The sequence below is a fragment of the Pseudophryne corroboree genome, chromosome 9 (genome assembly GCF_028390025.1).
Source record: "Pseudophryne corroboree isolate aPseCor3 chromosome 9, aPseCor3.hap2, whole genome shotgun sequence".
In the NCBI taxonomy this organism is placed as follows: Eukaryota; Metazoa; Chordata; class Amphibia; order Anura; family Myobatrachidae; genus Pseudophryne; species Pseudophryne corroboree.
Window position 1 is genome coordinate 260,576,131 of NC_086452.1, and position 26,018 is coordinate 260,602,148.

At 47.0% G+C, this 26,018-nt stretch overlaps 1 protein-coding gene across 3 annotated transcripts in view; it reads left to right on the forward strand.

Annotated features, from left to right (window-relative positions):
- Positions 1 to 26,018, forward strand: part of UCK2 (uridine-cytidine kinase 2) — a 176,711-nt gene that overhangs the window by 105,259 nt on the left and 45,434 nt on the right. For all 3 annotated transcript variants that reach the window (XM_063940254.1, XM_063940252.1, XM_063940253.1), the window contains exon 3: positions 25,647 to 25,743. In XM_063940254.1, coding sequence (XP_063796324.1) covers positions 25,647 to 25,743 — 97 coding nt within the window. The remainder of the gene's footprint in view (positions 1 to 25,646; positions 25,744 to 26,018) is intronic.

A 26,018-nucleotide genomic window follows, 5' to 3' on the forward strand; every position in this document is an offset into this window, starting at 1 on the left:
GTGAACTCACCTGCGTGCAGGATGGATTGGCTTCTTTGGCTACTGGACATTAGCTCCAGAGGGACGATCACAGGTACAGCCTGGATGGTCACCGGAGCCTCGCCGCCGGCCCCCTTGCAGATGCTGAAACAAGAAGAAGGTCCAGAATCGGCGGCATGAAGACTCCTCAGTCTTCTTAAGGTAGCGCACAGCACTGCAGCTGTGCGCCATTTCCTCTCAGCACACTTCACACGGCAGTCACTGAGGGTGCAGGGCGCTGGAAGGGGGGCGCCCTGGGAGGCAATGAAAACCTATTTTTGGCTAAAAATACCTCACATATAGCCTCCGGGGGCTATATGGAGATATTTAACCCCTGCCAGAATCCGTTAAGAGCGGGAGACGAGGCCGCCGAAAAAGGGGCGGGGCCTATCTCCTCAGCACACAGCGCCATTTTCCCTCACAGAAAGGCTGGAGGGAAGGCTCCCAGGCTCTCCCCTGCACTGCACTACAGAAACAGGGTTAAAACAGAGAGGGGGGGCACTAATTTGGCGTTAGAAATATATAAAAAAGATGCTATAAGGGAAAACACTTATATAAGGTTGTCCCTATATAATTATAGCGTTTTTGGTGTGTGCTGGCAAACTCTCCCTCTGTCTCTCCAAAGGGCTAGTAGGTCCTGTCCTCTATCAGAGCATTCCCTGTGTGTGTGCTGTGTGTCGGTACGTGTGTGTCGACATGTATGAGGACGATGTTGGTGAGGAGGCGGAGCAATTGCCTGTAATGGTGATGTCACTCTCTAGGGAGTCGACACCGGAATGGATGGCTTATTTAGGGAATTACGTGATAATGTCAACACGCGGCAAGGTCGGTTGACGACATGAGACGGCCGACAAACAATTAGTACCGGTCCAGACGTCTCAAAAACACCGTCAGGGGTTTTAAAACGCCCGTTTACTTTAGTCTGTCGACACAGACAGGGACACTGAATCCAGTGTCGACGGTGAATAAACAAACGTATTCCTTATTAGGGCCACACGTTAAGGGCAATGAAGGAGGTGTTACATATTTCTGATACTACAAGTACCACAAAAGAGGGTATTATGTGGGATGTGAAAAAACTACCGTAGTTTTTCCTGAATCAGATAAATTAAATGAAGTGTGTGATGATGCGTGGGTTCCCCCCGATAGAAAATATGGGCGGTATACCCTTTCCCGCCAGAAGTTAGGGCGCGTTGGGAAACACCCCTTAGGGTGGATAAGGCGCTCACACGCTTATCAGAACAAGTGGCGGTACCGTCTATAGATAGGGCCGTCCTCAAGGAGCCAGCTGACAGGAGGCTGGAAAATATCATAAAAAGTATATACACACATACTGGTGTTATACTGCGACCAGCGATCGCCTCAGCCTGGATGTGCAGAGCTGGGGTGGCTTGGTCGGATTCCCTGACTAAAAATATTGATACCCTTGACAGGGACAGTATTTTATTGACTATAGAGCATTTAAAGGATGCATTTCTATATATGCGAGATGCACAGAGGGATATTTGCACTCTGGCATCAAGAGTAAGTGCGATGTCCATATCTGCCAGAAGATGTTTATGGACACGACAGTGGTCAGGTGATGCAGATTCCAAACGGCACAAAGGTGTATTGCCGTATAAAGGAAGAGGAGTTATTTGGGGTCGGTCCATCGGACCTGGTGGCCACGGCAACTGCTGGAAAATCCACCGTTTTTTACCCTAAGTCACATCTCTGCAGAAAAAGACACCGTCTTTTCAGCTTCAGTCCTTTCGTCCCTATAAGAGTCATATCTGCCCAGGGATAGAGGAAAGGGAAGAAGACTGCAGCAGGCAGCCCATTCCCAGGAACAGAAGCGTTCCACCGCTTCTGACAAGCTCTCAGCATGACGCTGAGACCGTACAGGACCCCTGGATCCTACAAGTAGTATCCCAGGGGTACAGATTGGAATGTCGAGACGTTTCCCCTGCGCAGGCTCCTGAAGTCTGCTTTACCAAGGTCTCCCTCCGACAAGGAGGCAGTATGGGAAACAATTCACGAGCTGTATTCCCAGCAGGTGATAATTAAATTACCCCTCCTACAACAAGAAAAGGGGTATTATTCCACACTATATTGCGGTACTGAAGCCAGAAGGCTAGGTGAGACCTATTCTAAATCTAAAAAAATTTGAACACTTACAAAGGTTCAAGTCAAGATGGAGTCACTCAGAGCAGTGATAACGAACCGGGAAGAAGGGGACTATATGGTGTCCCGAGACATCAGGGATGCTTACCTCCATGTCCCAAATTTGCCCTTATCACTAAGGGTACCTCAGGTTCGTGGTACAGAATTGTCACTATCAGTTTCAGACGCTGCCGTTTGGATTGTCCACGGCACCCCGGGTCTTTACCAAGGTAATGGCCGAAATGATGGTTCTTCTTCGAAGAAAAGGCGTCTTAATTATCCCTTACTTGGACGATCTCCTGATAAGGGCAAAGTCCAGGGAACAGTTGGAGGTCGGAGTAGCACTATCTCGGATACTGTTACAACAGCAGGGGTGGATTCTAAATATTCCAAAATCGCAGCTGATCCCAACAACAAGTCTCCTGTGCTTAGGGATGATTCTGGACACAGTCCAGAAAAAGGTGTTTCTCCCGGAAGAGAAAGCCAGGGAGTTATCCGAGCTAGTCAGGAACCTCCTAAAATCAGTGCATCATTGCACAAGGGCCATGGTAAAAAAATGGTGACTTCCTTCGAAGCAATTCCAGTCGGCAGATTTCATGCAAGAACTTTTCAGTGGGATCTGCTGGACAAATGGTCCGGATCGCATCTTCAGATGCATCAGCGGATAACCCTATATCCAAGGACAAGGGTGTCTCTCCTGTGGTGGTTACAGAGTGCTCATCTTCTATAGGGCCGCAGATTCGGCATTCAGTTTTGGATGTTGGTGACCACGGAGGCCAGCCCGAGAGGCTGGGGAGCAGTCACACAAGGAAAAAATTTCCAGGGAGTGTGATCAAGTCTGGAGACTTTTCTCCACATAAATATAGCTAAGGGTAAATTTATAATGCTCTAAGCTTAGCAAGACCTCTGCTTCAAGGTCAGCCGGTATTGATCCAGTGGGATAAAACATCACGGCAGTCGCCCACGTAAATAGACAGGGCGGCACAAGAAGCAGGAGGGCAGTGGCAAAAACTGCAAGGACTTTTCGCTGGGCGGAAAATCATGTGATAGCACTGTCAGCAGTGTTTCATTCCGGGAATGGAAACTGGGAAGCAGACTTCCTCAGTAGGCACGACCTCCACCCGGCAGAGTGGGAACTTCATGGGGAAGTTTTCCACATGATTGTAAACCGTTGGGAATTACCAAAGGTGGACATGATGGCGTCCCGTCTGAACAAAAAACGGGACAGGTATTGCGCCAGGTTAAGAGACCCTCAGGCAATAGCTGTGGACGTTCTGGTAACACCGTGGGTGTACCAGTCGGTGTATGTGTTCCATCCTCTGCTTTTCATACCTAAGGTACTGAGAATTATAAGACGTAGAGGAGTAAGAACTATACTCATGGCTCCGGATTGGCCAAGAAGGACTTGGTACCCGGAACTTCAAGAGATGCTCACAGAGGACTTATGGCCTCTGCCGCTAAGAAGGGACTTGTTTCAGCAAGTACCATGTCTGTTCCAAGACTTACCGCAGCTGCGTTTGACGGCATGGCGGTGGAACGCCGGATCCTAAGGGAAAAGGCATTCAGGAAGAGGTCATTCCTACCCTGGTCAAAGCCAGAAAGGAGGTGACCGCACAACATTATCACCACATGTGGCGAAAATATGTTGCGTGGTGTGAGGCCAGGAAGGCCCCACGAAGAAATTTCAACTCGGTCGATTCCTGCATTTCCTGCAAACAGGAGTGTCTATGGGCCTCAAATTGGGGTCCATTAAGGTTCAAATTTCGGCCCTGTCGATTTTTCTTCCAGAAAGAATTGGCTTCAGTTCCTGAAGTCCAGAAGTTTGTCAAGGGAGTATTGCATATACAACCCCCTTTTGTGCCTCCAGTGGCACTGTGGGATCTCAACGTAGTTCTGGGATTCCTCAAAACACATTGGTTTAAAACCAGTCAAATCTGTGGATTTGAAGCATCTCACATGAAAAGTGAACATGCTCTTGGACCTGGCCTGGACCAGGCGAGTGTCAAATTGGTGTTTTTTTTCTCAAAAAAGCCCATATCTGTTTGTCCATTCGGACAGGGCAGAGCTGCGGACTCGTCCCCAGTTCTCTCCCTAAGGTGGTGTCAGTGTTTCACCTGAACCAGCTTATTGTGGTGTCTTGCGCCTACTAGGGACTTGGAGGACTCCAAGTTGCTAGATGTGGTCAGGGCCCTGAAAATATAGGTTCCAGGACGGCTGGAGTCAGGAAAACTGACTTGCTGTTATCCTGTATGCACCCAACAAACTGGGTGCTCTTGCTTCTAAGCAGACTTTTGCTAGTTGGATGTGTAATACAATTCAGCTTGCACATTCTGTGGCAGGCCTGCCACAGCCAAAATATGTAAATGCCCATTCCACAAGGAAGGTGGGCTCATCTTGGGCGGCTGCCCGAGGGGTCTCGGCTTTACAACTTTGCCGAGCGGCTATTTAGTCAGGGGCAAACACGTTTGTAAAATCCTACAAATTTGATAACCTGGCTAAGGAGGACCTGGAGTTCTCTCATTCGGTGCTGCAGAGTCATCCGCACTCTCCCGCCCGTTTGGGAGCTTTGGTATAATCCCCATGGTCCTTTCAGGAACCCCAGCATCCACTAGGACGATAGAGAAAATAAGAATTTACTTACCGATAATTCTATTTCTCGGAGTCCGTAGTGGATGCTGGGCGCCCATCCCAAGTGCGGATTATCTGCATTACTTGTACATAGTTACAAAAATCGGGTTATTATTTGTTGTGAGCCATCTTTTCAGAGGCTCCGCTGTTATCATACTGTTAACTGGGTTCAGATCACAGGTTGTACAGTGTGATTGGTGTGGCTGGTATGAGTCTTACCCGGGATTCATAAATCCTTCCTTATTGTGTACGCTCGTCCGGGCACAGTATCCTAACTGAGGCTTGGAGGAGGGTCATAGGGGGAGGAGCCAGTGCACACCACCTGATCCTAAAGCTTTACTTTTTGTGCTCTGTCTCCTGCGGAGCCGCTATTCCCCATGGTCCTTTCAGGAACCCCAGCATCCACTACGGACTCCGAGAAATAGAATTATCGGTAAGTAAATTCTTATTATATATAATTTCTCTGACGTCCTCAGTGGATGCTGGGACTCCGTAAGGACCATGGGGAATAGCGGCTCCGCAGGAGACTGGGCACAACTAAAGAAAGCTTTAGGACTACCTGGTGTGCACTGGCTCCTCCCACTATGACCCTCCTCCAGACCTCAGTTAGAATCTTGTACCCGGCTGAGCTGGATGCACACTAGGGGCTCTCCTGAGCTCCTAGAAAGAAAGTATATTTTAGGTTTTTTATTTTACAGTGAGATCTGCTGGCAACAGACTCACTGCAGCGAGGGACTAAGGGGAGAAGAAGCGAACCTACCTAACTGGTGGTAGCTTGGGCTTCTTAGGCTACTGGGCACCATTAGCTCCAGAGGGATCGACCACAGGACCCGACCTCGATGTTCGGTCCCGGAGCCGCGCCGCCGGCCCCCTTACAGAGCCAGAAGCAAGAAGTGTTCCGGAAAATCGGCGGCAGAAGACTTCTGTCTTCAACAAGGTAGCGCACAGCACTGCAGCTGTGCGCAATTGCTCCTCATGCACACCTCACACTCCGGTCACTGATGGGTGCAGGGCGCTGGGGGGGGGGGCGCCCTGAGGGCAATATAAACACCTTGGCTGGCAAATCATCACAATATATAGTCCCAGGGCTATATATGTGATAAATTACCCCTGCCAGAATCCATGAAAAAAGCGGGAGGAAAGTCAGCCAAAAAAGGGGCGGGGCTATCTCCCTCAGCACACTGGCGCCATTTTTTCTTCACAGTGCAGCTGGAAGACAGCTCCCCAGGCTCTCCCCTGTAGTTTTCAGGCTCAAAGGGTTAAAAAGAGGGGAGGGCACCAAATTTAGGCGCAATATGTGTATACAAGCAGCTATTGGGGGGAAAATCACTCAATTATAGTGTTAATCCCTGCATTATATAGCGCTCTGGTGTGTGCTGGCATACTCTCTCTCTGTCTCCCCAAAGGACTTTGTGGGGTCCTGTCCTCAGTCAGAGCATTCCCTGTGTGTGTGCGGTGTGTCGGTACGGCTGTGTCGACATGTTGGATGAGGAAGGTTACGTGGAGGCGGAGCAGAGGCCGATAAATGGGATGTCGCCCCATGTGGGGCCGACACTAGAGTGGATGGATAGGTGGAAGTTATTAACGACAATGTCAACTCCCTACATAAAAGGCTGTATGACGTAACAGCTGTGGGACAGCCGGCTTCTCAGCCCGCGCCTGCCCAGGCGTCTCAAAGGCCATCAGGGGCTCAAAAAACGCCCGTTACCTCAGATGGCAGACACAGATGTCGACACGGAGTCCGACTCCAGTGTCGACGAGGTTGAGACATATACACAATCCACTAGGAACATCCGTTGCATGATCTCGGCAATGAAAAATGTGTTACACATTTCTGACATTAACCCAAGTACCACATGAAGGGGGTTTTATGTTTGGGGAGAAAAAGCAGCCAGTGTTTTGTTCCCCCATCAGATGAGTGAATGAAGTGTGTAAAGAAGCGTGGGTTCCCCCGATAAGAAACTGGTAATTTCTAAAAAGTTACTGCTGGCGTACCCTTTCCCGCCAGAGGATAGGTCACGTTGGGAGATATCCCCTAGGGTGGATAAGGCGCTCACAGGTTTGTCAAAAAAGGTGGCACTGCCGTCTTAGGATACGGCCACTTTGAAGGAGCCTGTTCATAAAAAGCAGGAGGCTATCCTGAAGTCGGTATATACACACTCAGGTACTATACTGAGACCTGCAATTGCCTCAGCATGAATAGTGCTGCTGCAGCGTGGTCTGATACCCTGTCAGATAATATTAATACCCTAGACAGGGATAATATTTTGCTAACATAGAGCATATTAAAGACGTCGTCTTATATATGAGGGATGCACAGAGGGATATTTGCCAGCTGGCATCCAGAATTAATGCAATGTCCATTCTGCCAGGAGGGTATTAGAGACCCGGCAGTGGACAGGTGATGCTGACTTTAAAAGGCACATGGAGATTCTGCCTTATAAGGGTGAGGAATTGTTTGGGGATGGTCTGTGGGACCTCGTATCCACAGCAACAGCTGGGAAGAAAATGTTTTACCTCAGGTTTCCTCACAGCCTAAGAAAGCACCGTATTTTCAGGTACAGTCCTTTCGGCTTCAGAAAAGCAAGCGGGTCACAGGCGCTTCCTTTCTGCACAGAGACAAGGGAAGAAAGAAAAAGCTGCACCAGACAGCCAGTTCCCAGGATCAAAAATCTTCCCTCGCTTCCTCTGAGTCCACCGCATGACGCTGGGGCTCCACAGACAGGTGCGGTGGGGGCGCGTCTCGGGAACTTCAGGGACCAGTGGGCTTGCCCACAGGTGGATCCCTAGGTACTGCAAGTAGTATCACAGGGATACAAGCTGGAGTTCGAGGCGACTCCCCCTCTCCGTTACCTCACATCAGCCTTGCCTGCTGCCCTCGGAGAAAGGAAGGTAGTACTGGCGGCAATTCACAAGCTGTACTTCTAGCAGGTGAAATCAAGGTACCCCTCCTTCAACAAGGCCGGGGTTACTATTCCAAAATGTTTGTGGTACCGAAACCAGACGGTTCGGTGAGACCCATTCTAAAATTGAAATCCTTGAACACTTATATATGAAGGTTCAAGTTCAAATGGAATCGCTCAGGGCGATTATTGCTAGCCTGGAGAATTTCATGGTATCACTGGACATCAAGGATGCTTACCTGCATGTGCCTATTTACCCTCCTCACCAGGAGTACCTCAAAATTGGGGTACATGATTGTCATTACCAATTCCAGACATTGCCGTTGGTCTGTCCCCGGCATCAAGGGTATTTACCAAGGTAATGGCCGAAATAATTATCCCGTACTTGGACGATCTCCTTATAAATGCGAGGTCCAGGGAGCAGTTGTTCGTCGGAGTAGCACTATCTCGGGAAGTGCTACAACAGCACGGCTGGATTCTGAATATTCCAAAGTCGCAGCTGGTTCCTACGACGCGTCTACTGTTCCTGGGTATGGTTCTGGACACAGAACAAGAAAAAAGGGTTTCTCCCGGAGGAGAAGTCCAAGGAGTTGTCGTCTCTAGACAGAGACCTCCTAATACAAATACAGGTGTCGGTGCATCAATGCACGCGAGCCCTGGAAAAGATGGTAGCTTCTTACGAAGAAATTCCATTCGCCAGGTCCCATGCAAGGATCTTCCAGTGGGATCTGTTGGACAAGTGGTCCGGGTCGCATCTTCAGATGCATCGGCGGATAACCCTGTCTCCAAGGGCCAGGGTGTCGCTGTTGTGGTGGCTGCAGAGTGCTCATCTTCTAGAGGGCTGCAGATTCTGCATACAGGACTGGGTCCTGGTGACCACGGATGCCAGCCTTCGAGGCTGGGGTGCAGTCACACAGGGAAGAAACTTCCAAGGACTATGGATAAGTCAGGAGACTTCCCTACACAAAAATATTCTGGAACTAAGGGACATTAACAATGCCCTAAGTCAGGCTAGACCCTGCTTCAACACCGGCCGGTGCTGATCCAGTCAGACAACATCACGGCGGTCGCTCATGTAAACCGACAGGGTGGCACAAGAAGCAGGATGGCGATGGCAGAAGCCACAAGGATTCTCCGAGGGGCGGAAAATCATGTGTTAGCACTGTCAGCAGTGTTCATTCCCGGAGTGGATAACTGGGAAGCAGACTTTCTCAGCAGACACGACCTCCACCCGGGAGAGTGGGGACTTCATCCAGAAGTCTTCCAAATGATTGTACACCGTTGGGAAAGGCCACAGGTGGACATGATGGCGTCCCGCCTCAACAAAAAGCTAAAAAGATATTGCGCCAGGTCAAGGGACCCTCAGGCGATAGCTGTGGACGCTCTGGTAACACTGTGGGTGTACCAGTCGGTGTATGTGTTCCCTTCTCTGCCTCTCATACCCAGGGTAATAAGAATAAGAAGAAGGAGAGGAGTAAGAACTATACTCATTGTTCCGGATTGGCCAAGAAGAGCTTGGTACCCAGAACTCCAAGAAATGATCTCAGAGGACCCATGGCCTCTGCCGCTCAGACAGGACCTGCTGCAGCAGGGGGCCTGTCTGTTCCAAGACGTACCGCGGCTGCGTTTGACGGCATGGCGGTTGAACGCCGGATCCTGAAGGAAAAGGGCATTCCGGAGGAAGTTGTTCCTACGCTAATTAAAGCTAGGAAAGAAGTGAACGCAAACCATTATCACCGCATATGGCGGAAATATGTTGCGTGCTGTGAGGCCAGGAAGGCCCCAACGGAGGAATTTCAGCTAGGTCGATTTCTGTACTTCCTACAGTCAAGGGTGACTATGGGCCTAAAATTGGGTTCCATTAAGGTCCAGATTTCGGCTCTATCGATTTTCTTCCAAAATAGAACTGACTTCACTGCCTGAAGTTCAGACTTTTGTTAAGGGAGTGCTGCATAGTCAGCCCCCGTTTGTGCCTCCAGTGGCACCGTGGGATCTCAACGTGGTGTTGGATTTCCTGAAGTCGCATTGGGTTGAGCCACTTAAATCCGTGGAGCTAAAATACCTCACGTGGAAAGTGGTCATGCTGTTGGCCTTGGCGTCGGCCAGGCGTGTATCAGAATTAGCGGCTTTATCATGCAAAAGCCCTTATCTAATTTTTTTATATGGATAGGGCGGAATTGAGGACTCGTTCCCAATTCCTTCCTAAGGTGGTATCAGTTTTTCATGTGAACCAACCTGTTGTGGTGCCTGCGGCTACTTGGGACTTGGAGGATTCCAAGTTACTGGACGTAGTCAGGGCCCTGAAATATATGTTTCCAGGACGGCTGGAGTCAGGAAAACTGACTCGCTATTTATCCTGTATGCACCGAACAAGCTGGGTGCTCCTGCTTCTAAGCAGACTATTGCTCGCTGGATCTGTAGCACGATTCAACTTGCACATTCTGCGGCTGGACTGCCGCACCCTAAATCTGTAAAAGCCCATTCCACGAGGAAAGTGGGCTCTTCTTGGGCGGCTGCCCGAGGGGTCTCGGCTTTACAAATTTGCAGAGCTGTTACTTGGTCGGGTTCAAACACTTTTGCAAGAGTCTACAAGTTTGATACCCTGGCTGAGGAGGACCTAGAGTTTGCTCATTCGGTGCTGCAGAGTCATCCGCACTCTCCCGCCCGTTTGGGAGCTTTGGTATAATCCCCATGGTCCTTACGGAGTCCCAGCATCCACTAGGACGTCAGAGAAAATAAGAATTTACTCACCGGTAAATTTATTTCTCGTAGTCCGTAGTGGATGCTGGGCGCCCATCCCAAGTGCGGATTGTCTGCAATACTTGTATATAGTTATTGCCTAACTAAAGGGTTATTGTTGAGCCATCTGTTGAGAGGCTCAGTTATATTTCATACTGTTAACTGGGTATAGTATCACGAGTTATACGGTGTGATTGGTGTGGCTGGTATGAGTCTTACCCGGGATTCGAAATCCTTCCTTATTGTGTCAGCTCTTCCGGGCACAGTATCCTAACTGAGGTCTGGAGGAGGGTCATAGTGGGAGGAGCCAGTGCACACCAGGTAGTCCTAAAGCTTTCTTTAGTTGTGCCCAGTCTCCTGCGGAGCCGCTATTCCCCATGGTCCTTACGGAGTCCCAGCATCCACTACGGACTACGAGAAATAGATTTACCGGTGAGTAAAATCTTATTTTATATATATATATATATATATATATATATATATATATATATATATATATATATATATATATATATATATATATATATATATATATATATATATAGTTTCTGATGCCCGGCACTCCTGGTCCTTATCAGCAATTGCCTGGGTGCCCTCCGCTCCGAATCAGGTAACACTAAAACAAATTGCAGCGTCACTCCAGGGCTTTGAAAAAATCTTAGTGTATTTATTAAATCACAGTTCCAACGTTTCGGGGTCCGTAACCCCTTTGTCAAGGTGTGTGTAAGTGCAAGTGCCAAACCTCTTACCTTAAAAGCTATGCTCCACCACGTGTCAGGCAGATTCCTCCCCGCGCTGCTCATCCGCTCCGGGACCTGAGGGTTTCCGGCGCTGGGCTGGTGACGCCACGTCTGCGCCGTCACACCGCTTCCGGTCTCCCGTTGCTATGGCATTGCGTCTGGCTCCTAGCTTGGTTGCCTAGGCAATCCTGCCGTTTACCATTGCGCTATTGCGCCGGGGTCTGTAGGGTGCAAAATAGTGATTATAGTGACTGTTACTAAATATCATGCCTACAAGGTGCTGGCAATAGGAATTACCTATATGGAATGGAACATGCATCAAAAATTATCTTTAAATCTAAACTATGTCGTACTAGACTATAGGATTCGCTGTGCCGGCTACCTCCACCACCTCCAATAAGGATGGAATAATATTAGATAATAGAGTTGGAACATTATACTAAATCGTGAGAGGTAAAAGAATGTTGGTTGCCCTGTCACCTTTTACTCCTAATCACCCGTGTATCTATAGATAAAAATATAAAGAATATATATAAACTAATATGAAAATTGCAGTTGAGTGAAATGACGAGACTGGAGTAGTCCATGATTTCTCTTGGTTCCTCATTTCCCCAGCGTGTTCCAGAGGATTTGGTCATTGAGGCCCTTCGGCCTAATTGTTTCTAGTTTAAAGATCCATCTTGCCTCCAACTTCAACAGCTTGCCATGTCTATCTCCCCCTCTTATACTACTGGGCACGTGGTCGATCACCATCTGTTTTAATGAGCTAAGGGGGTGCTGTTTCTCTACAACATGCTGAGCGACAGGTTGCTCCGATTTCCCACTCTTAATTGCTGCTGTGATGGCAGAGCGGTGTAATGCCATACGTTGGCGTAGGTCTCTGATGGTTTTACCCACGTAGCCTAGTCCACATGGACACATGATAAGGTATATAATATGTGTGGTGGTACAGGTCACCACCTGGTTGATTTTAAAGTCCCGGTTTTTGCTAGGGTGTTTAAACGTGTTTCCTACCATCATATACTTACATGTGGTACATCCCAAGCATTTGTAACACCCCGGTGCTTTACTCAGGAAATTCCTTGGTGTTTCAGTACCGAAACCGGTGATGTCAGCATGCACCACGTTGTCTTTAATGCTTTTTCCCCTTGTGAAACAACACATGGGCCTTTTAGATCTGAAGCAGCTGAGTTTATCATCACTTGCCACTATGGGCCATAGCGCTCTCGTGGCTCTTTGGGCTATTGGGCTAGAAGTGCTGAATTTGCTAGTCCAGGTTATCACTTCTTTGGGACTCCTCTCAGTTTTAGAGAGCAACTTTTTCCGTTCCAAGTTCAGAACTTCCATTTTCTGTTCCTGTAGCAGCCTTGTGTCGTATCCTCTTATTCGGAATCTCTCTACCACTTTATTCAGTTCAACCTCTAAAGTGGCATGGTGACTGTGAATTCTGGCTGTTCTCAATAGTTGTGATCTAGGGAGACCCCTGATAAGGGGTTTTGGATGGTGACTGTCTGCCCTGAGTAGTGTGTTTTTATCTGTTGGTTTGGAGAAGAGGGTGGTAGAAATACGGTTATCCTTAATTGTCACTGTGACGTCTAAATAGTTCATGTTGCTGGGGTCATTGAGATGTGTGAACTTGATATGCGTTGCTAGTGTATTTATCTCTTCCATCATTTGGATAAATGTCTCCTTTGATCCTGTCCATAGCATGAATACGTCGTCTATGAACCGACAATATAGTAGGATGTGCTGGGCTCTGTCTCTGTTGTCAAAAAACAGCCTTCTTTCTTCTTTAAACATAAAAATGTTGGCGTACGAAGGCGCTACGCTACTGCCCATCGCACACCCGTTTTGTTGCAAGTAAAACTTGCCATCAAAAAGGAAATAGTTCCTGTGTAAGGTCAAAGATAGCAGATGCACAAAAAGGTCCATATCCACAGCCTGCATATTCTCTTCTATGAGAAACTCTCTAATAGCTTGTAGCCCCTCCCCATGGGGTATGCTAGTATATAGGCTGCAGACATCCATTACACACATCAGTGTTCCAGATGGAATGGTCCCTATGTTGTTGAGCCTGATCAGGAAATCAGTGGTGTCTTTAATAAATGTTGGTTGTTTAACGACTAGTGGTTGCAACACACTATCTAAGAATTGTGCTATCGGTTGGTATAAGGAATCCCTCGCCGAGATTATCGGTCTTCCAGGGGGCTTCTTGCTGTCTTTGTGGATTTTCGGAGTTGTGAACAGTACCGGTGTGACTGGAAACCTCTGTGTCAACGCTGTTTGTAATTTGGGAGATATTTTCCTTTCTTGTTTAGCCTTTTCTAGTGTTGCGTCCAGTTCTACTTTGTAGTAATTGGTGGGGTCTCCATCTAATTTACTGTAGGTAGAGGTCTCATCCAGTTGCCTGTAAATTTCTCCCCGGTAGTCACTTACATCCTGTATGACTAGGCCTCCTCCTTTATCAGCCTGTCGGAAGATAACGTCCTGGTAATTGCTCAGGTTCCTCAAGGCCTCCCTCTCTTCTCTGGTCATGTTGTTCCTCTGCTGTATGGGAGTGTTGATGTATCGGGTTACCGAGTCATCTAGTAATCGTGTGAAAGTTTTCAAAGAGTGGTTGGTCGAAGGTGGGTCAAAGGTTGAAGCTGATCGTGTCATTAAGAATTTGTCAAAAACCCCGGGAGTGGTTTGTGTATTATCAGCATCTTGGAAGTGTTCTTGAAGGCGTAATTTTCGGGCAAATCTATGCAAGTCGTATTTCCATGTGAACTCCTCATGTTTGTTCGTCGGAACAAAGGATAATCCTTTGTTTAGAACTGCAATCTCTGGTGATGTGAAGGTCCTAGATGACAGGTTGAATATCAAGCTTTGGTCTTGGCCGCTCGGCTTTTGTAATCTCTTGCTCTGGCCCCCTCTGCGGGTGGGCGTCCTCTTGATCTTTGAGCCTTCACCTGTTCTCCCCCTAAAGGGATGGCACCAGGGGTAGCGTTGTCATCGGATTCTGGGACCATAAATTCACTATCACTGTTAGAGGAGTTGCTCAATTTTACGCCTCCTTCTCTCTTCTTTCTCCAATCCCTTTTGAAGGTATAACTCCGCTGGTTTGGTCTTTGGGTGTCACCTCCCAGGAGCCATCTATATACATTGTTGTCTTCATAGCCGGCACAGCGAATCCTATAGTCTAGTACGACATAGTTTAGATTTAAAGATAATTTTTGATGCATGTTCCATTCCATATAGGTAATTCCTATTGCCAGCACCTTGTAGGCATGATATTTAGTAACAGTCACTATAATCACTATTTTGCACCCTACAGACCCCGGCGCAATAGCGCAATGGTAAACGGCAGGGTTGCCTAGGCAACCAAGCTAGGAGCCAGACGCAATGCCATAGCAACGGGAGACCGGAAGCGGTGTGACGGCGCAGACGTGGCGTCTCCAGCCCAGCGCCGGAAACCCTCAGGTCCCGGAGCGGATGAGCAGCGCGGGGAGGAATCTGCCTGACACGTGGTGGAGCATAGCTTTTAAGGTAAGAGGTTTGGCACTTACACTTACACACACCTTGACAAAGGGGTTACGGACCCCGAAACGTTGGAGCTGTGATTTAATAAATACACTAAGATTTTTTCAAAGCCCTGGAGTGACGCTGCAATTTGTTTTAGTGTATATGTATGTATGTATGTATGTGTATATATATATATATATATATATATATATATGTATATATATATATATATATGTATATATATATATATATATATATATATTATTCCAATTCAGCCGGCACTCCTTGCTGTAATAACTGGTCCCGGTGCCCAGTGCAAAACAATCCAGATGCCTTCACAACAAGCACGGCACTCCAGGGACTCGTATGCAATCACCTTTAATGGCGGTGTTTTAAATTAACATGTTTCAGGGCCTCAGTCCCTTCATCAGGATACACCGATGCATAACAAACAGACACACATAAAACATTTAAATACCTGTTACCGAGTCTTGTCTCCCGCCAGCGTCCACAGCTGCAGCCGCTGATCCACCGCCGGAGCCTCGCTTCCGGATTCACGCAGGAAGCGCTTGCCAAGCAAGCGCCGGCTTGCGTTCCAGCACAGCAAGCTTGGTGCCAGTGTTCTCATTCAGCGCCATCCGTGGGGGAACTGCTGGGGGTAAACAAAGCACACAAATTACATCAATAAATAGCCTAAAAACATATATATGCAGCAGCCGATGAACATTAGTGCATAATAGCTTGATGTTCCCTATGTATCTATACAACAGGGAGACACTATACTAACCATACCTACCTAACCACAGATACATTAGACTATCTAGGCCCTTTATGCACAGCAATTAATCCATACCCCACATCTATAATCCAATACACCCTGGAGCGTCTGGAGCTAAGTCATCTTAAACTATTCCAATTAATTTTATCATTCAAACCGTCCGGTACCATCGTACCCAGACGGATAATCCATCTTGATTCCAACACGCACAAAGCTTTGATCCGATCACCCCCGCGGGGAGATTCCCGCACATGATCGATCATAAAGTATTTCAAATCAGATAATGTGTGACCCATCATCCTAAAGTGACAGGCCACCGGCTGATCCACAGCCTTACCCTCTGTAGACAAATGGATAGCCGACCTATGCAATGCCATACGCTCCCGAAACTTACGGGAGGTCTGGCCAACATAATACAGCCCACATGGGCATGTGATCACGTATACCACAAATGATGAGGTACACGTGAGCACATGTCTGATATCATACTTCTTTTGGAGATGAGGATGTTGAAAGGATTTACAGGCTATCATGAATCTACACGTAGTACAACCATGACAGCTGTAACACCCTGCCGGTTTAACATATACATTGGGCAATTTAGGGACTCCTCTGCCTGTGATGTCCGTAATCGTAAGTCTATCCTTAAGGTTACGGCCTCTCCTGAACGCTGCTAACGGACGCATATCCTTAAAGCATGGTAAGTCTTTATCAGAAGTTACGATAGGACATAATGCCTTAGTTGCCCGATTAATCACCGGGCTGGCAGTGGTAAAACTGCTAACCCATGGGAAAACCTTCTCTGACGTTCTAGTATGTGGTTGCAGTAATTGAGCTCTAGGCATATTCAGCACTTGCGATTTATTCTCCTCCAGCATCTTGGGATCATATCCCCGTGCTGTAAATTTAGCTATTAGTGTGTCAATAGACTCGGCAGCTTTTGATGGATCACTAGAAATTCTAGCCACCCGCATCCTCTGTGAGCGGGGCAACCCCCGTTTCGGAGACGTCCGGTGATGGCTTGAAGCAAGCAAAAAAGTGTTTCTATCCACATCTTTCTGAAACACCTCTGTCATAAACCTACCCTCACAGACATTCACTTGTACATCAAAAAAATGCGCTTGGACTTCACTGCATGAAAAAGTGAACTTAATAGCAGACCTGCTACCATTAATCTCTTCTATCATGGTCGTTAATAATTCTATACTTCCTGTCCACAACAGGAAGATATCGTCTATGTATCTGGTGTGTAATTTAATACACCCAGATACCGATGGATGATTCAACAATAGCCTCTCTTCCTGCTCAAACATATACACGTTGGCGTACGATGGGGCCACATGGGACCCCATCGCACACCCCCGTTGCTGCAGGTAATATTGGCCATCATACAGGAAATAATTCCTATAGAGGGTCAACTCCAGTAATTTCAAGAAAAGATCATGGTTAAACAACATTGGATCTAAATATTGTTGTAAAAAGTTCCTCACTGCAGCTAGTCCACCCTCATGGGGAATTGATGTATACAGACTACAAACGTCCAAACAGCACAGCCAGGTTCCCTTGGGCACTTCAGCCACTCCTGAAGCTGTTTGAGCAGGAAGAGAGGCTATTGTTGAATCATCCATCGGTATCTGGGTGTATTAAATTACACACCAGATACATAGATATCATCTTCCTGTTGTGGACAGGAAGTATAGAATTATTAACGACCGTGATAGAAGAGATTAATGGTAGCAGGTCTGCTATTAAGTTCACTTTTTCATGCAGTGAAGTCCAAGCGCATTTTTTGGATGTACAAGTGAATGTCTGTGAGGGTAGGTTTATGACAGAGGTGTTTCAGAAAGATGTGGATAGAAACACTTTTTTGCTTGCTTCAAGCCATCACCCGACGTCTCTGAAACGGGGGTTGCCCCGCTCACAGATGATGCGGGTGTCTAGAATTTCTAGTGATCCATCAAAAGCTGCTGAGTCTATTGAGTCTATTGACACACTAATAGCTAAATTTACAATACGGGGATATGATCCCAAGATGCTGGATCAGAATAAATAGCAAGTGCTGAATATTCCTAGAGCTCAGTTACTGCAACCACATACTAGAACGTCAGAGAAGGTTTTCCCATGGGTTAGATCAGCGGCTGCAGCTGTGGACGCGGACGCTGGCGGGAGACCAGACTAGGTAACAGGTATTTAAATGTTTTATGTGTGTCTGTTTGTTATGTATCGGTGTATCCTGACGAAGGGGCTGAGGCCCTGAAACATGTTGATTTAAAACACCGCCATTAAAGGTGATTGCATACGAGTCCCTGGAGTGCCGTGCTTGTTGTGAAGATAGATAGATATATATAGATAGATAGATATTGATATATAGATATTTAGATATAGATATAGATATATATAGATATATATATAGATATATATATAGATATATATATATATATATATATATATATATATATATATATATATATATATATATATAATTTTACTGAGTATTACTTTGAATTGCTAGTCCAGTGCAGTCTTATTGTATGATACAACTTCTGCATTGTACATTGGTGGTCATTCCGAGTTGTTCGCTCGGTAATTTTCTTCGCATCGCAGCGTTTTCCGCTTATTGCGCATGCGCAATGTTCGCACTGCGCCAAGTAAATTTGCTATGCAGTTAGGAATTTTACTCACGGCATTACGAGGTTTTTTCTTCGTTCTGGTGTTCGTAATGTGATTGACAGGAAGTGGGTGTTTCTGGGCGGAAACTGGCCGTTTTATGGGAGTGTGTGAAAAAACGCTACCGTTTCTGGGAAAAACGCGGGAGTGGCTGGAGAAACGGAGGAGTGTCTGGGCGAACGCTGGGTGTGTTTGTGACGTCAAACCTGGAACGACAAGCACTGAACTGATCGCACTGGCAGAGTAAGTCTCGAGCTACTCAGAAACTGCACAGAGAAGTCTTTTCGCAATAATGCGAATCTTTCGTTCGCAATTTTACTATGCTAAGATTCACTCCCAGTAGGCGGCGGCTTAGCGTGTGCAATGCTGCTAAAAGCAGCTTGCGAGCGAACAACTCGGAATGACCACCATTGTTACTTTCTGTGTGTGTGCATGTAGCTGCTGCGTGGCTGCCATTTCGTGTATTTCACTCAGCCTGCTACCTCTCTATTCTGTAACCTGAGGGGGCTAATTGCGACAGGTTTATTAGACTATATAGGTGTTTCACAAGATATACTTACTGTGTATTTTTCTAATGTGATTTCTAGTCACCATGTATTTCTGGAACTCCCTGTTTGTGCTGCAATACACAGGGGGTTCTTGTCAGGTATTGTGCTGCTGATATGGTACTGTGTTGCCTTGCATTGAGCTTTTGATTTATGTCAGCTACAAAGGCCAACGGTACTGGGGTTGATCCCACATTGCGTGGTGTTGACGCTGCGGACACATTTGAGGATAACAAAGCAGCAGAGGGTTACCAGTGAGACTGTAGCGACGGGGTTTCAAAATGACCCACCTTGGGCTACTTTCTCCACGCTATGGAATATACTGGTAACTAGACTAACGCCCCCTATGGGACCTCCTGTGCCGGTACAACCGCTTATGGTCCACGCGGTTAACCCGCCATGGGCAGATCAACTGTCCAATAAGTTTACGGGTGGATGTTCCTGACTTGTTGGAGGCTATCAGGCTCATTAAATTACTGATGACTCGGATCCTGATGCAGCCCCTAAGAAACCGGACAGATTTAAACATCAGAAAGTGGTTAAACAAGTTTTACCTCATTCTGACCATTTAGTTGGCATACGTCAGGAGTCCTGGGAAAATCCAGGAAAGAAATTCACGCCTCACAAGAAGATGCTGGCTCGCTATCCCCTCGCTACGGAGCGAAGTAGAAATTGGGAAATACCCCTGCCAGTGGATTAGCAGGTGGCGCAGCTGGTGGTATCCTCGGCAGTAACTACCGTCACGTCTCTGAAAAAACCGACAGATAAGCGTGTGGATGGGTTGTTTAAAGGCGATTTACACCCTAGCAGGTGCTGCGCATCGGCCCACCATTGCAGCAACATGGGCTGCAGAGGCTATTGAAGCGTGGGCTCACGAGTTGGAAGCTGAGAGGTCTTCCAACGCTTCTGATTATGCTAGACAATGCTTATCGTATATTGTCACAGCTTCTCATTACATTAAAGAGGCAGCTTCTGATGCCAGTATTCTGGCTGCCAAGGCTTCGAATACATCCATACTGGCTCGCCGGATTCTCTGGTTGCGGTCCTAGTCCGTGGATCTGGACTCTAAGAAAACCCTGGAGGTACTCCCTTTTAAGGGAGACATCCTTTTCGGAGAAGACCTCTACAAGATAGTGGCTGATATAGCTTCTGTTAAAACAGCTTGTCTTCCTAGTACTGCTCCTCCAGTGGCGAAGGCTAAGAGTACTTCCTTTCACTCCTTTCATCCTTCAGGGAAAGCAAAGGGTCAGGCGAACCTTAAACAGGCTTGCACTTCCAAACCCAAATGGGCCTGGGCTGCCTGTCAGCCTGCTTCCAAGACTGATAAGCCTGCCACATGACAGGGCGGGCCTCCCTCTGGGGGATCCCAGGGTTGGGGGTCGACTTCTAGGGTATACCCAGGAATGGTTGAACACCACTTCCGATGCCTGGGTACGGGAAGTCGTCACTCGAGGTTACGCCGCATCCTTCAAAAATTGCCACCCTTATCGGTTTTGCCTGACAGACGTCCCTTCGGGTCAAGTGAAGGCAAAAACTCTTCATTCGGTGGTACAGTCACTCCTGGACACAGGAATGATAGTACAGGTGCCTCTGCTCAGAGAGGCAAGGGGTACTATTCACTGCTGTTCCTAGTCCCTAAACCGAATGGGTCCTCCCGGCCCATTCTCAACCTCAAGTCCTTGAACAAATTTGTGAGGGTCTCCAAGTTTCGTATGGAAACTATTCTCTCTGTTCTGGCATTGGAACCTGGGAATTCTATGGTCTCCCTGGACATACAGGATGCTTACCTGCATATTCCTATTGCAACGTCACATCAGCAAGACCTGAGGTTTGTGGTTGGCAACCTCCATTGCCAATTTCAGGCATTACCTTTTGGTTTGACCATTGCTCCACGAGTCTTCACCAAGGTCATGGCGGTAATGACGGCTGTACTCTGCCGTCAAGGGGTCAGGATCCCACCGTACCTGGACTACTTGTTGATCCTGGCAAATTCCCCAGACATTCTCCTACGCCATCTGGATCTGATCATCCAGTTTCTGCAAGCCCACGGGTGGCTCATCAACTGGAGGAAATCTTCCCTGGTCCCTGCTTAGAGCGGTTGTTCTTGTCTCAGGAGAAAGTCCTGAAGCTTCAGGACAGGAATAGATGCTTCCTATTACTTCCGCAAGTGTCGATACATTCGGCAGTGCAAGTGCTAGGTCTCATGGTGTCTGCTTTCGACATGGTGGAGTACGCTCAATTCCATTCCCGCCCTCTGCAGAAGCTGATTCTTGCCAAGTGGGACGGCCTGCCTCACCGGATCAGGTCTCGAATGATCGCTTTTTCTCCGGAGGTCCGTCTGTCACTGAGCTGGTTGCTTCAGGACCAGCGATTGAGCAGGGGTTGTCCCTTCTGGATCTACAACTGGGTCCTTCTGACGACTGATGCCAGTCTGAGAGGTTGGGGCGCAGTGTTGGAGCAACACTCCCTTAAGGGTTGGTGGACCAAGGAGGAGTCTCCTCCCGATAAACATTCTGGCATTGCGGGCGGTGTTCAACTCATTGAACTTGGCCCAGCATTTAATACAGAACAGACCTGTTCAAGTACAGTCTGACAACGCCACCACGGTGGCATACATCAATCATCAAGGCGGCACTCGAAGCTGCATGGCAATGAGGGAAGTATAACGGGTTCTTCAGTGGGCGGAACGCCATCTGCCAGCCATATCGGCAGTATTCATTCCGGGGGTTCTAAACTGGGAAGCAGACTTTCTCAGTCGTCAGGACCTACAAGCCGGAGAGTGGAGCCTCCATCCAGAAGTGTTTCAACTCCTCGTGGACAGGTGGGTCCTTCCAGATGTGGACCTGATGGCGTCTCGACACAATCACAAGGTTCCGGTCTTCGGAGCAAGGACAAGGGATCCTCAAGCAGCGTTCGTGGATCGCACTGGCAATTCCATGGAACTTTCAGCTGCCATACATGTTCCCTCCGGTGTCACTCCTGCCCAGAGTAATAAGGAAGCTCAATCAAGAAGGAGGACTCCTACTTCTGATCGCTCCCGCGTGGCCCAGACTGCATTGGTTCTCAGACCTTCAGGGTCTCTCGATAGAGCATCCCCTTCTACTTCCACAGCGCCCAGATCTCCATCGTTCAGGGCCCCTGTGTATATCAGGAGTTAGCCCGATTGGCTTTGACGGCGTGGCTTTTGAAGCTTCCGTCTTGAGGGCCAAAGGATTTTCTAAGGCGGTCATTCAAACCATGTTGAAGGCACGGAAACCGGCTTCTGCTCGGATTTACCATAGGGTCTGGATTTCTTACTTTGCTTGGTGCGCATCTAACAATTATGATGCCTACAAGTTTAGTACGGCCAAACTTTTGGTCCTTCTACAACAGGGCCTGGACTTGGGCCTTCGTCTGGCCTCCATCAAGGTTCATATTTCTGCCTTGTCTGTTTGGTTCCAGAGAAAAATTGCGACCTTACCTATTGTGCATATGTTCACTCGGGGGGTGTTGTGGATTCAACCTCCTTTATGTCCCGCCTGTGGCTCCTTGGGACCTGTTGGTGGTTCTGGAAGCGTTGCAAGGGTCTCCATTTGAGCCTCTTGAATCTGCAGACCTTAAGTGGCTTTCTCTTAAGGTATTGTTTCTGCTGGCTATTGCCTCTGCTAGACTGGTGTTGGATTTGGGTGCCTTGTCTTGTAGGTCACCCTATCTGATTTTTCACCGTGATCGGGCGGTTCTTAGAACATGTCCTGGGTATTTTCCGAAGGTGGCGTCTTCTTTACACCTTAATTAGGAGATCGTGGTCCTGGCCTTTACCTCTCCTGACTTGTCCTCCAAAGAGAGGTCTTTGGATGTGGTACGGGATCTCCGTATCTACATGAAGAAAACTGCCTCCATCAGGAAGTCAGATTCTCTTTGTTCTGTTTGGTTTTCACAAACATGGCTGGCCTGCTCACAAGCAGACCCTGGTCAGATGGATTAGAATGGTGACTGCACATGCTTACGTACAGGCTGGCCTTCCAGCTCCTGCTACCATAAAGGCCCATTCTACTCGGTCGGTTGGTCCTTCTTGGGCGGCCCGCCGTGGTGCGACCCTTGAACAATTGTGGAAGCCGGCTACGTGGTCCTCAGTGAACACGTTCATAAGGTTCTATGCCTTCGATACTTCCGCCTCCCAGGATGCTTTCTTTGGACGCCGGGTTCTTGTGCCCGCTACAGTGCGTCCCCTCCCATAAGGAACTGCTTTAGGACATCCCCAATGTCATTCCCTGTGGAGCCCAGTGTACCCCGCAGCAGAAAACAAGATATATGGTAAGAACTTACCGTTGCTAAATCTCTTTCTGCGAGGTACACTGGGCTCCACAGGGTGCCCACTCTGACGCACTTAGCTTCTTTGAGTTGGTTTGGCGTTAGCCGCTGACACTTTCTCCTGTTGTGAGAATGTGGTGTATGTGGCTACTAACAGTTGACGTCTCTTTTTTGCCTGCTACTGCATTGGACTGGTTAACAAAACTGAGCTCCTGTGCACAGAGGCGGGGTTATAGGGGAGGCGGCGCTATGCATTCTGGGAAGAAGGTCAAAGCTTTGAGCCTGTTGGTGCCTCGGATCAAGATCCTACTCTACACCCCAATGACATTCCCTTTGGAGCCCAGTGTACCTCGCAGAAAGATTTAACAACTGTAAGTTCTTACCATAAATCTCATGGTTTCTAAATATAAACTTTAAATAAATATATGAAATTCCATAATGTCTCATTAAGGCTTCTTACTCATGGTCTGGCATTTCACAAGACCACAAAATCTCTACCAATCAATCTCAAAAAAATTAATGCAATTCCGATCATTAAGGCTGATGCCTTAAGGAAAGTATTCCTTGAGCAATACAGGTATGGTATGCCATCTCACCCTGTGATAACTTAGTTCTGCACTCTCATGGAGTGCGATTGCTGTCACTCACACAATGGTGGAGCTGCTAATTCAGATTTGTGTGCTCGATTCAGATTTGTGTACTCGCTGGAATACACACATGCAGTCTATGCAACTGAAGGTCTGAGCAGTTATGTGGCACACCCTTCCCGCTCAGTGAGTGTGACAGAGTCGAATTATTGTCTGTACTAAGTCACCACAACCATGCTACTGGGTTCCAATATCCCTCTTATTCAGTATCCACATTCAGCTCCCTCAAACATCTTGCTAAAACCATCCTACTCACACTTATTCTCCATCCACATATCCCATTCCCCAAAAAGCCAACGTCAGTCCTCACAACTGCATACCCACCCAGTCATCATCTCTTACTAATTGTCACCACTCTACATCACACTTACTCCCCACATCCCAAACGGGCCCCATCTCCCATTTAGTCATTGTTTCTCAATCTGTCCTATATTACCTCCTCTCCTAGTTAATTACCATTGCCATTGTAATACCCAGTCTCCGCTTTAATTGAAACATTATTTGGCCAATGAGGAAGGGAGGGGTGGGGGCGTGAATGAAGGGCCTAAATTTTTTTTTATAGCTACACAGACCTTTTAATTTCATAGACTGCATGTGTGTATTACACTGATAGCCACCACATGTAAAGCACTGTTCTGTTACGTCTTGGGGGAGATGTACTAAGCAGTGAAAGGAGTGGAGAAGTGAGCTAGTGCAGAAGTTGCCCCTACCAATCAGCTGCTCTGTATAATTGTATAGTATGCAAATTATAAATGTTACTTCAATGCTGATAGGTTGCCATGGGCAACTTTGCCACTGGGTCACTACTCCACTCTCTTCACTGCCTAGTACATCTCCCCCTTTGTTTTCTGATGCATTACCTGATCTGTGGTCTCGCAGCTGCTGGCTGTGTAGGAAAGTGGTATAAAATTAAATGAGTCTCGCTGATTCACTGTTCTCTTGTTCACTGAGCCATATCTTTTGAATAAAGTTTTATATTATGGGGAAAGGTAGGACAGGAAGGCAGGAGCAAAGGCATTCTTGGTTTCATGGGTATTTTATGTGCTATGACTAAAGTTATTATTTTAATATTATTGTTTCAGTAATAACTGTGCAAATGACGAATTCATATTAAGCAAGTATTGTGTGCCTGTTTTAAAAGGAGCTTTAAACCAAAACTGCACATTTCTGTATATAAATTGTCTATAATATATCTAGGGACTTTCTCCAATTATGTAAAATTATCAGCTTATTTGAATTTGAAGTTATTTCAAATAAAATTATGTTGGAAATGCTATTGGATCTGTATATATGTTAGTCCATTGGTTCTCAAACGGTCTACCATGGCACCCTGGGGAGTCTTGGGACACTTGCAGGGGTTGGTGGTCCAGGACCAATTCAAATTATTTATGGTCTATGTAATAGGCAAAACCAGCACTGGTGGCTGTGAATAATTCGTGGACAAACGGAAGCAAATCTTGTCCCTCATCACACAATTGAACCTAAGAATAACATATAAACTCAATGGGTGTGGAATATTAGAGCTACACTAAAAAGGTCTACAGTAAATAGGTCTGCCCCTAATGGTAGACATGCATTAGATCGACAGGGTCAAAAGGTCGACATGTAAATGGTCAACACACAAAAGTAGACACAATTTTTTTGGTGGGGGTTTGTCACTTTTCTGCCACAAACAAGCCCCTTTAGTGTACTCGCTCTCTGCTACCGCTGCGCTCGGCACAGGTTACTATTCCCAATCATAGGCCACGTGGATGGTAAAGTATGAAAGTTTTTTTTATTTTTTATTTTTTTTTTATTAAAAAAACTTGGTCCGAACATTATCATGTCGACCTTTTGACGCTGTCAACTTAATGCAAGTCTACCATTAGTGGTAAACCTATTCACTGCAGACCTTTTTAGTGTAGATCTATAGTCCAGATACCAAACCCAATTTACTTTATTTAATTCTAATTTTAATCTCTAAATTTCTCGGTAACAAACATAAAATATATGTAAAAATAGGTATTCCGGTCCCTGCATAATGTTGCTCATTCCTTCTGATTCAGATGCCTTTGACAATGAACTTATCTTGAAGACCCTCCGAGAGATCATGGAAGGGAAGACTGTCCAAATTCCTGTGTATGACTTTGTAACCCACTCCAGGTAATTGGAAGATTGACTTTAGAGGCAGATTTTGTTATGTTCTCAGATGGACTTGTACATGTATATTAACTGCAAAATTGTGTCATTTATTGCAAAATGTCCACAACCTTCCTGGAACAATTCAGATTTTGACCGTGTTTTTTTTTATTTTATTTTTATTTTTTTCTCAGCTTTGAACATGGCTGTTTTACTTCTAGAGTTTACGACTGGGTATCAGTGGGGCAGAGTGCTTTGCCATCAGGCTCCCTCCTCCGCCCCCCAAAAATGGGGATGAG